General features: G+C 41.5%; 1 protein-coding gene across 5 annotated transcripts in view; it reads left to right on the plus strand.

Annotated features, from left to right (window-relative positions):
• Positions 1 to 14,323, plus strand: part of LOC134642647 (unconventional myosin-VI) — a 147,583-nt gene that overhangs the window by 30,780 nt on the left and 102,480 nt on the right. For all 5 annotated transcript variants that reach the window (XM_063494532.1, XM_063494534.1, XM_063494535.1 and 2 more), the window contains exons 4-10: positions 450 to 523; positions 2,488 to 2,617; positions 3,388 to 3,493; positions 4,982 to 5,037; positions 5,114 to 5,211; positions 5,695 to 5,859; positions 10,315 to 10,395. In XM_063494532.1, coding sequence (XP_063350602.1) covers positions 450 to 523; positions 2,488 to 2,617; positions 3,388 to 3,493; positions 4,982 to 5,037; positions 5,114 to 5,211; positions 5,695 to 5,859; positions 10,315 to 10,395 — 710 coding nt within the window. The remainder of the gene's footprint in view (positions 1 to 449; positions 524 to 2,487; positions 2,618 to 3,387; positions 3,494 to 4,981; positions 5,038 to 5,113; positions 5,212 to 5,694; positions 5,860 to 10,314; positions 10,396 to 14,323) is intronic.

A 14,323-nucleotide genomic window follows, 5' to 3' on the forward strand; every position in this document is an offset into this window, starting at 1 on the left:
TCTACAGTCATTTAATTACTTTGCTGAAGTGCAGTTTTAATCACTTTATTGCAGTATTTTCATGTTATGCTGTCTGGGTTCCCTATGTGCCCTCGACTGATAAAACCCTGCACACTGCTGTTTTCCTCTCATATAATCTGCTGGTTTGCCGACAGCTGTTGTTGTTGTTGTTGATGATGTTGTTGTGTCTATAGCATCCTCACATTTCTCGAGTGTTACTGTTATTTGTTTTTTTTTCCTTTCTGTAAATTCAGCTGCTTTGTGTAAACCTATGCTTGTTTCTGATTGGTCACATGCTGCTGACTCATCACCTTACAGGTGAACATGCTTGAAGTCTGTCTGATAACCACCTTCACGTGAGCTCTCGGCCCAATGGATGATGTGATGTGCAGCGTGGATCCGCTGCTCTGCTGAGTTTAGTAACATTTTGTCCTGCTTGTGTCTCTCAGGCTCTTTGATGTACCTGAATGAAGCCACGCTGCTCAACAACATCCGAGTGAGATACAGCAAAGACAAAATTTATGTAAGTACAGACATGAGGAGGAGCGGCCAGTCGGTGAAATACTGTGAAACCGAAACGGTTGTGAGGTCGTCCTCATCCTCGCCGTGCTGTATTCACTCCTGGACTCAATGGTGTGTTAAATGCACAGGACACACCTGAGGCTCTGCCTTCAGGTGAACTTGTGGCACTGAAAATGAAAGAATAAACACCAAAAGGTCACAAGCAAAAAGAAAAACTCATAAAGGTTCGGCGTTCGTTTCCTCTAATCGTAAAAAGTCAAAATTTTACACCGAACCAAAATTATTCCGAGCTCGGAAAGACAACGTCTCATGTTATCATCACCCGATGAAGGAAATCAGCTGCCGTGTCAGCACCAAGCGTCGGTCGTGACCTGCCCGCACCACCTGTGGGCGGAGCGCACGCTCAGTCATGTTTCCACACTCCACTGAAGCAGAGATCTACTCCACCCTCACCTGAAACAAAGGCATCACATTTTCTTACTGGACAAACGTGTGCACTGCCAGTTCATAAAAAATAACATGTGTGCAGGTTACTGTGTAAATATACATGTAATGTACGGAGGACTGAAGCTGCCAAAATAAAACGTTTAATGAATGAATAGATTAAAAACAACTCATTAAATAAATCAGATCAAACTTTATTAGATTTTTTTTTTTACATCTACATGTGACATAAATTAATATTTCTGATTTATTTGTAGTATTTATTTTTTCTTGTTGCTCTTATTTTTTCCACTTATTTGCCCTTAATTTTACTTTTTTGATTTTACATTTTATTTTTATTTTTTTAACTGAACGTTTTTATTTTTTATTTCTGATATTTTTTCTAGTTCCTGTTAATTTCCTTACTAAATTTATTTTTAAATAACTTTTTTTATATACGTATTTATTTATTTAATCAGTTTAAAGGTTTTTTTTAATTAGCTTTTTTTAATTGTTGCAGTTATTTCTACATTTTCCTTTTTCTGTTTTCTTTATTTTTTCATTCTAAGTCAGATTTACTCACTAAAAATGAATTTTTGTTAGTTATTTTTTTATTGCATTGCATTTTGTGTTGCCCTTGAAAACTCACTTTCACACTGATTGAATAATTTTTTATTTATTTTATATGGATGTCTTCACTTCACGGGGTTCATGAATGATCTCGGCTCTTGTCACTTCAAAATGCCTTCAGTAATTATTCATGTCCATCCAGATAAAGAGGACAGCTGTCCCGTGTTTGCTGTTATTTAAATAATTATAATTTTGCTCAAGTCCTTTAAGATGAAACAGATGTGGGCCAAACAGAGTCTTCAGCTTACCAGCAAACCCTCAGCTGATGATTATTCCTCTACATGAGGCTCTGATAGGAGCAGCGGGGGTACACTGGGTGTCTTTTCACCCCGGGGGGCTTTTCGGGCGGCCTCACACCTTGAACACCCAGCAGGGGCTCATGTGACCTCTGTTGCCTTTGCTATTTAGCTCCATTTTCCTGTGAAGCATTCCAGCTGATGTCAGCTGGAGTCAGACGTGGTGCACACTGACACCTAGTGGCTGAGGAGGGAACTGCACTGTGAAGCTCACAGAGGGCATTTCTAATATAAATCAGGTTTTATTGATAAATGAGGATATTGTAAAGCTTTAGAAATCTCTGCAGCGATTATAAATGTAAATCTAAACCTCTCCAAAACTTTTGAAAACACAATGTAATCATCGTAACCCCCATGAAGACTGGAAACCCAATCCTCAAATCACAATGTGATGCTCAGGAGGTTTATAAATTCTTGAGATGTGGCTGAATGCTCGTATTACTGGCTGATATGGTTATGTTAAACTCTGACAGATTTTGGAGCCACTCACTTTTTATAAGTGCTGAAAGAAAAAGTTTGCTGCTCCTTCAGGAGGAGGCAGAGAAATTAGAGACTTTGTTGGTTTTATGAGCCAAATAAGTGATTTTTATTCCTCCTGTTCTTCTTCTTCTTTCAGACATTTGTAGCAAACATCCTGATCGCCGTCAACCCGTACTATGACATCCCGAAGCTTTACTCGCAGGAGACCATCAAGAAGTACCGGGGCCGGTCGCTGGGCACGCTGCCACCGCACGTCTACGCCATTGGTGAGCAGCTCAGTTTATCACGACTTTTACATGCTGGACAGTATTTCCAGGAACTTATCACACATTTTTGTTCTCTGCTCGTGACTAAAGCTCAGTTTGATCATTTTTGGTGTGTTTTTAGAAAGTTTTCACGGTGCAGAGGGAAACCTTTCGTTTGCCGTGATTTAAAAACACAAACAAATCGTAACCAGAAAGCCTCACATTAAAGGAGAGACAAGAAATATTCTGTTAGTTAGTGAAATCTACCTGTCGAGGGAACAAGGCATGATTCATCTCTACAGAGCTCATTTTAACCTGCTCGAGTTGAGCAAAGTTTGTTTACATATTCAGAAAGTTAAAGACTCCTGAGACGGTTTAGAGGTCAGTATCTTTATTTTAGACTTTTTAAGCAGTTTTTGGACATGGATGCCTTTATTCGCTCTGGCAGCTGGAGACCAGATAAGTGTGGAGATTTAAAATGTCCTAATCTCTGTCATTTTTATAAGACTTATTTTAATGTTTCACAAATGGAACAAGATCATTAAAGTCATTAAGAAATTATCAGTTTAATCGTCCTCTAGTAATTTAATACCAAAAGCAGTTCTTTTAGGGTGAAAGTTAATGCACCTCCTGTTGTAGTTCTCAATTTGTCCACTAGGGGGCAGCCAGCACTCAGATTTCCCAGAGTCCCCTGAACACCAGACTGACTTATTGAGACCGCAGGGGTTTAATATCTGTTTGATTATTGGGGTCAGCGTGGTGTCTGATCTAACTGCTGCCTCTGTCTGCAGCTGATAAGGCGTACAGGGACATGAAGGTCCTGAAGATGAGCCAGTCCATCATTGTCTCCGGGGAGTCTGGAGCCGGCAAGACTGAAAACACCAAGTTTGTTCTCAGGTGAGGGAGGCGAGGGTCTCGTCTTTCAGTGAACGCAGTTCAATTATCGACGTTTTCATGTTTGTGTGATTATTTTAATGTGACCTGTACTCGGAGCTTATTATACACAATCAGTTTTGATATCATCGATTTTCATTTGACCTCATTTGTGATTTTAATTATCAGCTTGTTTTCATAATTAATTGATTGTTTTGTCCAGAAAAGGTCGGAAAATGGTTAAAAGGCCTGTTTTAGTTCATTTAAATGTCCTGTTTCATTTGACTCACTGACCCCAAATATTTTCTACTCCGAGTTATTCTGATAACTCAGAGTCGAAAATATTTTGCAGTTTTTCTTAAGAAATTACTTATTTGATTATTAAAAGTGGTATTTGATAAATGCTCACACAAAATCTGGACTTTTAAGGCACGTTGTAAAAGCTGTGACATTACAGTGTTTAGACGATGTGAGCAGAAACGTTTACAGGAAGGTGAGAGCCGGTGATTCTAATAATGCTCTCCTCTGAAGCAGCTTTTCAGTAAGTGTCAGTGTGATGTCACGGTGTTATCCACGGTGGGCAATTGAAGCCAGAAATGAGCCTATTTGGATGAAAGGGTTAGCAGAGATATCAGCTGAGTACCAAACTATTAAAGGTCCTCTCCGTAGACTTGTTGGATGGTCGGTACCACACAGGAAGTGATTTCATCGCTCAGATAACCGCAATAAAAATGCTCCAGTTCGGTGACTTCATTTAGCAGGCACGAGGCAATACAAGGTTCAAACAGTGAGGTGTTAAAATATTCACCTGCAGTAACGTGGGAGTCTCACCGATGAAGCCAGCCTCTAGTGGACGTCAGAGGAACTGCAGGTTTGGGCTTTGTTTTGCCAGTTTTTCGCAGAAAGGAAGTGTTTCTGTGGAGGTCACAGGAAACCGTACTGTAGCTCAGGAGATGGAGAAGGTCATCTACTAATTGGAAGACAAAAGTGTCCTCGGGCAGGGAACAATGTGTTAATCAGAGCATGAATACATGTGAATGGGGGAGCGAGGCATGATGTATAAAGTGCTTTGAGTGCTCCAGTGGAAAAGCTCGATATAAGAGTCATTTACCAGGAGCACTGCAGCAGCAGGGGGTGGTTTATTAAAGCCTTAAACCTGTGCAGTGACCCTCTGGTAAACCCAGAGTTTCTGCCTTTCTGATCACTTTAACCTAAATATTTAACACAGTTGTACTTCCTGCAGAGCGTCGTTCTTTGCTTTCACACAAACATCCGACAATCTACCGGATTTGTTTCGTTGAATATCAGAAACTGACTTCTTCCTCCTTCTTACAGCACTTTCAACAGTATTAAAACTGAAATATGGTCCAACAAAAACAGTTTTTATTGAACAAACTTTAATGTTTACTTGCTTTAAAACACCTTCAAGGCTGTAAACCTGTGAGAACCTCTGCTTTAAAATGACAGACGAATCGCGTGTTCTCAGGTGTTGATGATGTGCTGTGCTTGCAGATACCTGACGACCTCGTACGGAACGGGTCAGGACATCGACGAGAGGATAGTCGAAGGTGAGGTCGCTTCCGCTTCTCTCATCAATTTCCTGTTGAGGTTTGAGTTTAAACTCGACTTTTTTCTCCCTTGCAGCGAACCCTCTGCTCGAGGCCTTCGGGAACGCCAAAACTGTCCGGAACAACAATAGCAGTCGCTTCGGGAAGTTCGTGGAGATCCACTTCAACGAGAAGGTGCTCAGGGCCGTTCTCCCTCAGTCGATCACGAGCTTTAATGTCTGCTGATGAAAGTTATGAATTACAAATGAAGCCTAATGGCAGCACTTATTCAGCACGATCTGTTTACGTTGATCTTTCTGCTTTTGTGAAGAGACGTGATTTGCCCTCTGCCGTCTAAGATGCTTACGCAGCATAAACTCAGTAATGAGCCCTCACTTATGATCATTTATCTCTTTTGTTTCGCTCTTGTTTATGTGTCCTATAAATCACCGTATTTCCATGTTACCCAAAGGCGGACTCTTTTTCGTGATTTCCAGCTTTATTATCTACATTTTTCTTCTTTAAACTATAATATGAAATAAATTCTTTATATTTAATATTTAATTTCCATTTAATTCACCTTATAATTTATTATAATAACAAAGTGGCAGGATATGAAGATGAAACGCGCTGATAGATGCCATAAATGAGTTTTTTTCCCCCGCTCTTCCTCCTCAGAACGCCGTCGTGGGCGGCTTCGTGTCGCACTACCTGCTGGAGAAGTCGAGGATCTGTCGGCAGAGCCCCGAGGAGAGGAACTACCACATCTTCTACCGGCTGTGTGCCGGAGCGCCCGAAGACATCCGGCAGAAGTTTCACCTCAGCTCTCCGGACACGTTCCGGGTACGGATATTAAGATTTTTATCATCCTGACGCTCGATAAACCCGATCAGATGGGCGGGGGCTGATGGCTGATGAATGAATGGAGGAGGTGCAGATGGTGGGTGGGGGCCTGATCGCAGACTTGATGGAAGGACTCTGTATTTTTCTTGTTTCTGTCAAACCGTCTCCTGATGTTTAAGTCATATTTACTGCCAAAATAATCAAATAAAGAAGAGAGGGATGAAGCTGGCATGACTTTCCAAGCCCACGGTTCAACTTCTGGATGCTGCTGTGTTGTTTTATCACTTTATTTCTGTTTTTTTTACTCTCAGCCAATGCAGCAGTACAGTTAACTATACAGCAGTAATATTATTGGTCAGCATTAAAGCATTAAAAATGCTTTTTTACAATTTAAGTTGGTTTAGTTATACAAAAAACTCCAGGGGAACTACTTTCTTTCTGCTTCCGGCATCGCACACCATTACTGTTTACGTCCTGCCAGGACCACTTGAGCCTCTCGGTGTTGCTCTTGCACGGTGATTTGGTTTGTGTTTGTAGTTCATTTGAAAGAAAATGGTTCTTTTTCATAAACCAGATCAGAATTTCTGGACAGAGTTATTGCAGCTGAGATTGAAGTGCCTCTGCCTGCAGTTGTTAGGTTTGAATCAAAAACAGGTAACGGTAGAATTTTTTTGTTGAACTTCTACATAATTCTACATAATAATTCTGTCTGAAGCCTAAACTCCCCCCAACTCCATATTTGTGCTCTCTATATTTGTCCTCTGTCTGAAACAAGCCAATTTAGCTCCTCCCCTTTAAGCCAGCTCTCTTCTGACTGGCTGCTCTTCATGAAGAGAAGATGATCCCTCGTGATGTCATACAGATCCAAGGGTTGAAAAAACTGCGTGGAACTGAGTGTTTGAAGCAGTTTGAAGGCTGAGCTTGTGGTTCACGCGTGTACATACAGTGACCTCATGTGAAGCGTCGGCTGTGTGTGCTCAAAGTCTGCAGAGCCTGGTGTGGGTGTGACTCCTGGGTCGACTCTGTGTTAAGAGGATTCCAAAAGATCCAAATAATGGTTTCAAAATCCAAGAAAGTCAGATGTCACAGCCTTTAAACTAAGAAATTCAGCCTGCTCTTCCCCTGTTTGAACAGCAGGGGGCAGCTCATCCTCAGTAAAGCCCACCTGCTGCACATGCTCTGTTTATCAGCTGTCAGCGGTGGATGGAGAGCGGGGAGGGGGGTGTCAGGTGGTCGTGTTTGCCATCAGGTTTGCCACCTGCAGCCACAAACGCAGATGTCCACAGTCCTGAAGTAACGGATGCGAAAGCAGCCGTGATGGCTGTTACATGACGGTGATGAACTCGTGTTGATTTCTGTGCCGTCAACGCTCTAACATGTAATCTGTGACAGAGCTGAGAGGTTAGACAGGAACGTATGACTTCTGAGTGCCTAGCAACCGGATTTTAGGGAAAACAACAACATCACAGATACACAAGAATCATGACAGCAAACTAAAGTTAAAAAGCAAACAGACTGAGAGATGATGGTTTTGCTTTCTTTTGGTTCACCTGAGAAGAGCTGACTCATACTCACGTCTTCTGGAGGAGAAGAAGAAAACCTGAGGTCACTTTCTTTGTTCAGGGTCGTTTCTTTTATTGGCAGCTTCTAAATTCAATCATCTACTCTCACCTCCGTCACTCTTGGGCCTCAAAGTGCCGACGTTTGCTCTACGGCGCCCGCCCCTGTCCCCCTGCAACTTATTACACCACCTGCAGCTTCTGATGGTTCATGCATCTGCACTTTCCCCCGATGATGCGGAGGGAGAAAAATGCTCACACGGTTTGAGCCATGACAAACTCCTGAAGTTCAACTTTTGTGCATCACAGGAGGAGCTGAGGTGTGTTCAGGTCCAGGAAGGCTTGTTTAAAGGGTCAAAGTGCTGATGACTCCAAAGAGAGCAAGAAGGTGTTTTCATCATCAAATACTGAAGAGGACATGAAGTGCATTTTTTTTCTAAGGAGGGAAGAGAACATGAAGCAAAAAGGTGAAGGAAGAAAAACGGTGAATAGAGAAGGAAGCAATATGGGAAGATGCTGCTTCAGGAGGAAAGGAGGGAAGGAAGGAAAAAGGAGGAAAGTGAAAAAGACAAAAGAATTTCATTTTTTCAGAAGAGGAAGAAGAGGTGGAAGAGGGGATAGAGGTTGAGGAAAGATGATAAGGAAGGAAAGAAATGGGAAGAAAGCTATAAGGAAGGACAGAAGGAAACAGAGAAGATAAAGAAAGCAAGATGCAAACAAATGCAAGGGTGGAAAGAAGGAAATAGAAATAGAAACGGTAGCCAACGAGACTAGATTAAGGAAATAAGGAGTCAAAGGAAGAAAGAGGGAAAGACAGAAAATGGAAATTAAGGAAGTAGACAACAAAAGGCTGAAGGAGGGAAGGAAAGAAGACAGAAATGGAGGCTAGAAAGGTGAAAAGAAAGGACATAAGGAACCACATGAATATAAGAGAAAAATAAAGGAGGTAATAAAGGAAATAAGTCAATAGTCAAGTAAATAAATAGGGAAATGGAGGAAAAAAGTAAGGAAACAGAAAAAAGGTAGTAGTAGTTAGGACTGAAAGAAGGTGACAAAAAAAACAGAAGTAGTAAAGAAGGATAGATGAAAGGACATGAGGAAGAGAATAAAGAAGAAAAGATGAGTGTGAAAAGAAGACATACAGGACAGGAGGCAGAGAGGGTGAAAGTAACTGAGGAAGCATCAGAAGGAGGATAGAAGCCAGGAAACAAAGGAATAAGGAGGGTTGGAAAACAGAAGGACAGAAGGATGCAATGGAAGCTAAATGAAGTCCCAAAAATCTTGAGAAAAAGTACTCAAGTATTTACTGCAGTAAAGGGGCCAAGGTGCATTTCACCTCCTCGGGGTGACTCTGAGGTTTTTCAGGAGGAAAACGAGACGCTCCCATCGGCGGTCTGCCGGGGAGATGGAGGACACTCGGTCCTCCCGGTGGCTTCGGCTCTAATGAAAGTTTTTGTTTATGTTCATCTTCTCGGCTAGAGAAGGGCTCGCCTCTGCAAACAAGATAAGCCCTGGCTCGAATCAGCCTCCCCCTCTTCCTGAGACACCTGGGAGGTGAGCACCAGAGCCACTGTCATCTCGTGTCTGTGCAGAGAGGAGGAGGAGGATATCAGCAGAGCAAAGCTGCTTTTAATGCAAATGCAATTATCCAGGTGAACTCTGACCGTCTCTGAAGCAAACCGTTTCCTGCACACAAACTCTGAGAGCACAGCGTTCCCATTTGACTGATGATTTAAGCCGTAAAACAAAGCGCTTCCTGGGCCTGCATCCATACATGGAGGCGCGAGGCCGCCTGTCAAACACTCGAGTCTGAAAATGACATTAGTGCAAAAACGCCAGTTTCTGCTGCATCGCCAAGTGTTTTGCTTCATTTCTAGTTATTGTTGCTATGTTTTAACTTTGACAACAGCACATTTAGTTGGATTTGTTTCATTTCTGCTAATTTTTTACCTTTTGAAACTGCATCTTGAAGTGTTTTAGAGCCTAAACTCCATTCGGAGATAAATATACGAATAAAGTTGTTTAAGAAAAATGCTGATAATAGTAAGTGACTCATATAAGACTATAGAAAATCACATTTTCTATTGAAAATATTATTTTTCCCTTAGTTGTACTAGTCAGAAGCTTGTGCAGTCCTCCTTAATGTAATCAGTTATTAAAATGCATTTCCATGGCTCTGATTTTACATATTTATAATAACACAGTGATGATAATTTTATTTCAGTTGTACTTTTCATGCAAGTTGCACAAAGTGCTTTCCAGAGGAGGGAGTGCCAATAAAAATACATACATACATTTTAAAAAAATGGATAAATAATCAAAATTAGTTTTTTTTCTCCAGGATTTATAAAAGCTAAGACAACAAACTAAATACTAAGTTAAAAACAGCAAACCAGAGATAAAAATCAAAGCTGCTGTCAGTCCAGGGGTCTGAGGATAAACAGCCTTTAATGTCTGATAGTTTTGGATCTTTATCTTTTATTTGTAGTTTTCAGGACTCTGGACTCCAAAGACCACCTCTGTCTGCCGAGTGCGATTGAAAAACCTTTTTTGTTCTTTGAAGCTGACAAACTGCGTAACAGTTACATTTATGAAGTCGAGACCCAAACAATCGAAGAAGCTAAAAGACCCAACTTAGCAGATCTTTCCCCCCATGGTGGTCTGAGGAAGAAGTTCAGGGCATTTCTGCTGGAATGAAATCACGGTGGATTAATCTTAGGAGTCTTTTTTTTTTTTTTTTTTATAATGGCAGACTTGCCCAAGAACAGCTCACGAGGTTAACCGCACCGGCTTAAATGATGTCGGGTGATTTCTGATGTGCTCTTTCTTTTTAATCTGCCTTTGAAACTTTGGTTTTGCTCATCTTTCCTCTCTCTTGTGTCTCATTGCTTTGCAGTACCTGAACAGAGGATGCACTCGGTTCTTCGCTACCAAAGACACAGACAAGCACATCATGCAGAATCGGAAGAGCCCAGAGGTACAGTACGCAGAAAAGTCTCTGAGTTCAACCAGTTTATGAAACCTGGACCACAGAATAAGCAGAAAAACACAGTTTCACTGAAATGTGAGGCTAATATTACAATATTACAGCAATAAAGCAACATACTGATCATTCCAGCTGTATATTTTATTGTTGAACTCTGTTAGAGCAGCTTTGCATGATTCAGAGTTCAGAATAATTCTTATATTCATGATTCTGGGACTTGTGCAGCTTCTCAAATCATCCTGTATCTGAAAAGAGGTGTTTTAGCCCCTCCCCCTTTAAGTAAACTGTATTCTGATTGGCTGCCACTCATAAACACGGAGTTTGGACAGCAGGTGGGTGGGGATTCTTGCCGGAGGTGATCATATCTGGGATATCCACACTCTGTGACATCATAGAGAGCAGAGAGTAGGAAAAAACTGCGAGTTTAGATAGATCAGATACAGATCTGATGAGGTAATTTGGTTTCCACAAACAAGTTTAGTTGCTAAATTGAGTTTTTGAGCTGCAAATTTTTTTCTTTTTTCTTTTCTTTAAACAGCAGAGAGGACTTTTTGTCCTCTTGTAGCTGCAGTAAATTTGTGTCCCCCGAGTTTGATTCCCAATCTTAGAAAGGAAAAACTAAGAAGAAAAACGTTGACTCATCCCCCTGTGGGCTGGAAGAAGGGAAACGGTCGCTTTGCAAACTCCATTAGCTCCTTGTTAAACCTGACTCAGCAGGTTTGTTCACGTCGTTACGCCCTCCAGCTCCGGTTTTCTTCTCACAGTCGTTGTGTGAGCGAGCCTCTCTTATCTCTCCGATCACTCTCTGTTTGTCCAGTGGGAGCTTTTCAGAAAAGAACAAAAGAAATAAGAAGTTGGCTTTAACTTATTTGTCAATGTGTGAAATAGTCTTTTTTTTTTTTATGGGGGAAAAGAAGAAGAAACCTGCCTGTGAAGCAGGTGTGTGTCTTCACTGATAATTACAGACTTTTCATGAGAAACGTGTGTGATGTTTTTCATCTGCACAGAAAACCAACATGTGAAAGACTGAAAAATTCAAGAATTTATCCTGCACACGAATAAAAGTCCAAATTCTGATTCAGCCACTCGATCTGCTGTACAATGCTTTTACATGCCCAGCTTTGGTTTGTATGTCTGTTAAATTGTTTCATTTAAATGATCTTTTTCAAAATTTGTTTGATGATCTGAAACATTTATTTGTTACAAATATGCACAAAAATAAGAAATCATGAAATCATGAGTTAAAATAGAAATTGAAGGAAGGAGATTTACAAAAATCAGGTTTCTGATCATTTCACCAGCTTCTTAGATTTTCTTCAAAAACATATATCTGTGTTAAAAATTTAGAAACCTTTTTAAAACAACAACAAGGAGGGAAAAAAAAATCACGTATCACACATCAAACGACCAAACCAGCACAAAAATGGACTCTGTAAGCTGCTGGGAGCATTCCTAAGAGATTCTGGTCCATGCTGACGTGACAGCTTCACAGACTGCACAGAACATCTGTGATGAGAATCAGAGGCGCTCTGTTAGATTTAACTGTGGACTCAGGCAGGCTGTGGGGTTTAGATGGTGCTTGGATGATACAAAGCAGGATGGATGCAAATTCTGTTGAGTCTGTGTGAACTTTATATCAGTTACCTGTTTTTTGGCTTGCAAGACTGGCACCTGGTGTGGTCTTCTGCTTCTGTAGCCCATTCAGAGATGCTCTTCTGCATACCTGTACTGAAATGAGTGTTTATTTGAGCTACTATGGCCTCCCTGTCAGCTCAAAGCAGTCTGGCCATCATTCTCCTCTGACATGTGACTGGATATTTTCTCCCTTGTGTGGGAAACTCCCAGCAGATCAGCAGCTTCTGGAACACTCGGACAAGCCTCAATCCAATCTCATCGACTTATTAGATGTAATATTTAATGAGCAGGTGTGTCTAATAAACTGGCCTGCAAGTGTATACGGTTAAATAATAGGTCCATAAGGCGATAAGAACGGCATTGGGAATCTTAGAACTAATTGAAAGTTTGAATCTGAGGTTGTTCGTTAACACGCTGGTCCATCTGTGCTACCTAAAGCCTCAGAGATGGAAATAAACTGACATTAAAGCTTTGATTATATGCATTTCGTTACGAGGCAGCAGATAATCCTAACAGCAGCCACCCTGTGATAATTCATTAGTGCTGTTGTGTAATGTTCTGGCCTGAAATTGCTCGCTGCAAACCGGCTCTGCTTATATAATCTCCTTGTTTTCAGATGCTTCATATATAAACAGCAAACATTTTAATTAGCAGCCAGACCGAGAGCCTCGACGCAGCGCGGGACATTTAACACTGTGCATTAATAAGAAAAGCTCATCATGTGAAATGAGCTCCTTTCTTTGCCTATGGCTTTTGATTAATTATGCACAAGTGTTCTATTACGGCGTCTGTACACGGCTTCCCCTGCAGTGCGTCGGTATTAATTATTGCAGCCATTAACAGGAGCACGGACAGTACATCGGAGCGCTGCTGAAGATGGCGGATGGAATGAGGAAGAATCCAGTCGCATACATCCATCACTGGTGGTCGTTTTAGTCTTTCATCTTCATCTCACCGAAGATTTAAACTGTACAGGTCTCTCGGTGAAGAGCAAGAATAGTTCAAGGTCTTACAGAACAGTTTATGTAAGGTCTTTATGTGAGGTACTCCTAAAATTGGATCCGGTACAGTCTTTAAAACAAGTTTACCAACACTGTCCTCTATGATGATATATGCACAGCCATCCGTCCATCCAGCAACAGTCTAAGACCTCCCTCACCCCGGCCACCTGTTCCAGCAACTTGCCCCCCTGTTGTTCCAGAGAAATATAATCTCTCCAGCGAGTCCTGGGTCTGTCCCAGCACCTCCTCCCGATAGAACTTCCCCGAAACGCCTCAACTGGAGGCTCCGGAGGTGGCGTTGTAGGAGTTCAATGCTTTGTGGACTGGGTTGGAGGTCCTGGTGCTGCTTTTAAATCTGGTTATATGCACATTCAGTCTACCTTCAGTTTTATTCACACAGCAGACCTTTATCTGGCTCAAAATGGTGGGAAAGCCCAGTGTAGCATTAGTTCAGAGTCACAGTCGTCTCAAAATGCTTTGTAGATGTTTTATAGAACCCCAAGAATCAGATGATTCTGTGTAAGCAGCATTTGGCAGGAAGAAACCTTCTGCAAAGCCAGACTCGGGGACGGGAAGCCATCCGTGACTGACAAAAGAAAGTTTATAGATGCCGTGCATCATGGGAAGTCCCAAAGCAGTGTTATCATACAGCATGTTCTTATTCCTCAAAGTGTCCTAAACCCCAAACAGCAAACCAGTAAAACAACAATAAACACAAAAAACAACTCTAATATTAAATTCCAGTGACATCAGGGTTTCTCTTCAGAATAAAAACATGCAGAAGGAGAAAGAAGCTGACAGATTTTTCGTCCTTTAAGTCAGCGCAAGGGTGAAATAGATCAGGTGTCAAACTGTGGACTCGTTAAAAAAATCACAGAATTAAACCGTTTTGGCAGAATGAAAAAACAGATTGTTGGACAACGGCGACATATTTATTTCAGGTCCTTTTGTTGTAGCCCGGGAAACACAATTATCTGGCAGCATCGGAGTGGGAGGCTTGTTTAATAGAAAGGAGGCACACAAAGGAAAAAAGTTGTCCTGGGAAATGATCTTCGAAAAGTTTGTTTTTTGCTTGTCCTCTTGCTTTATTTCATGACTTCCTCAGAGACCCAAGTAAAGAAGTATTTGCAGACAATCTCCAGCTTTTGTGCCTTAACTTGAGCTCTGGGAGGGAGGGAGGGCGTGCGGCAGGGCAGCTCAGGTAATATCTGATAAAATCCCGGATCACAGAGGAATATCCCGCATTAACTCTGAGGCGGCCTCAGAGATCAAACGTTAGGGAA

Source organism: Pelmatolapia mariae, linkage group LG15 (assembly GCF_036321145.2).
Source record: "Pelmatolapia mariae isolate MD_Pm_ZW linkage group LG15, Pm_UMD_F_2, whole genome shotgun sequence".
Lineage (NCBI taxonomy): Eukaryota > Metazoa > Chordata > Actinopteri > Cichliformes > Cichlidae > Pelmatolapia > Pelmatolapia mariae.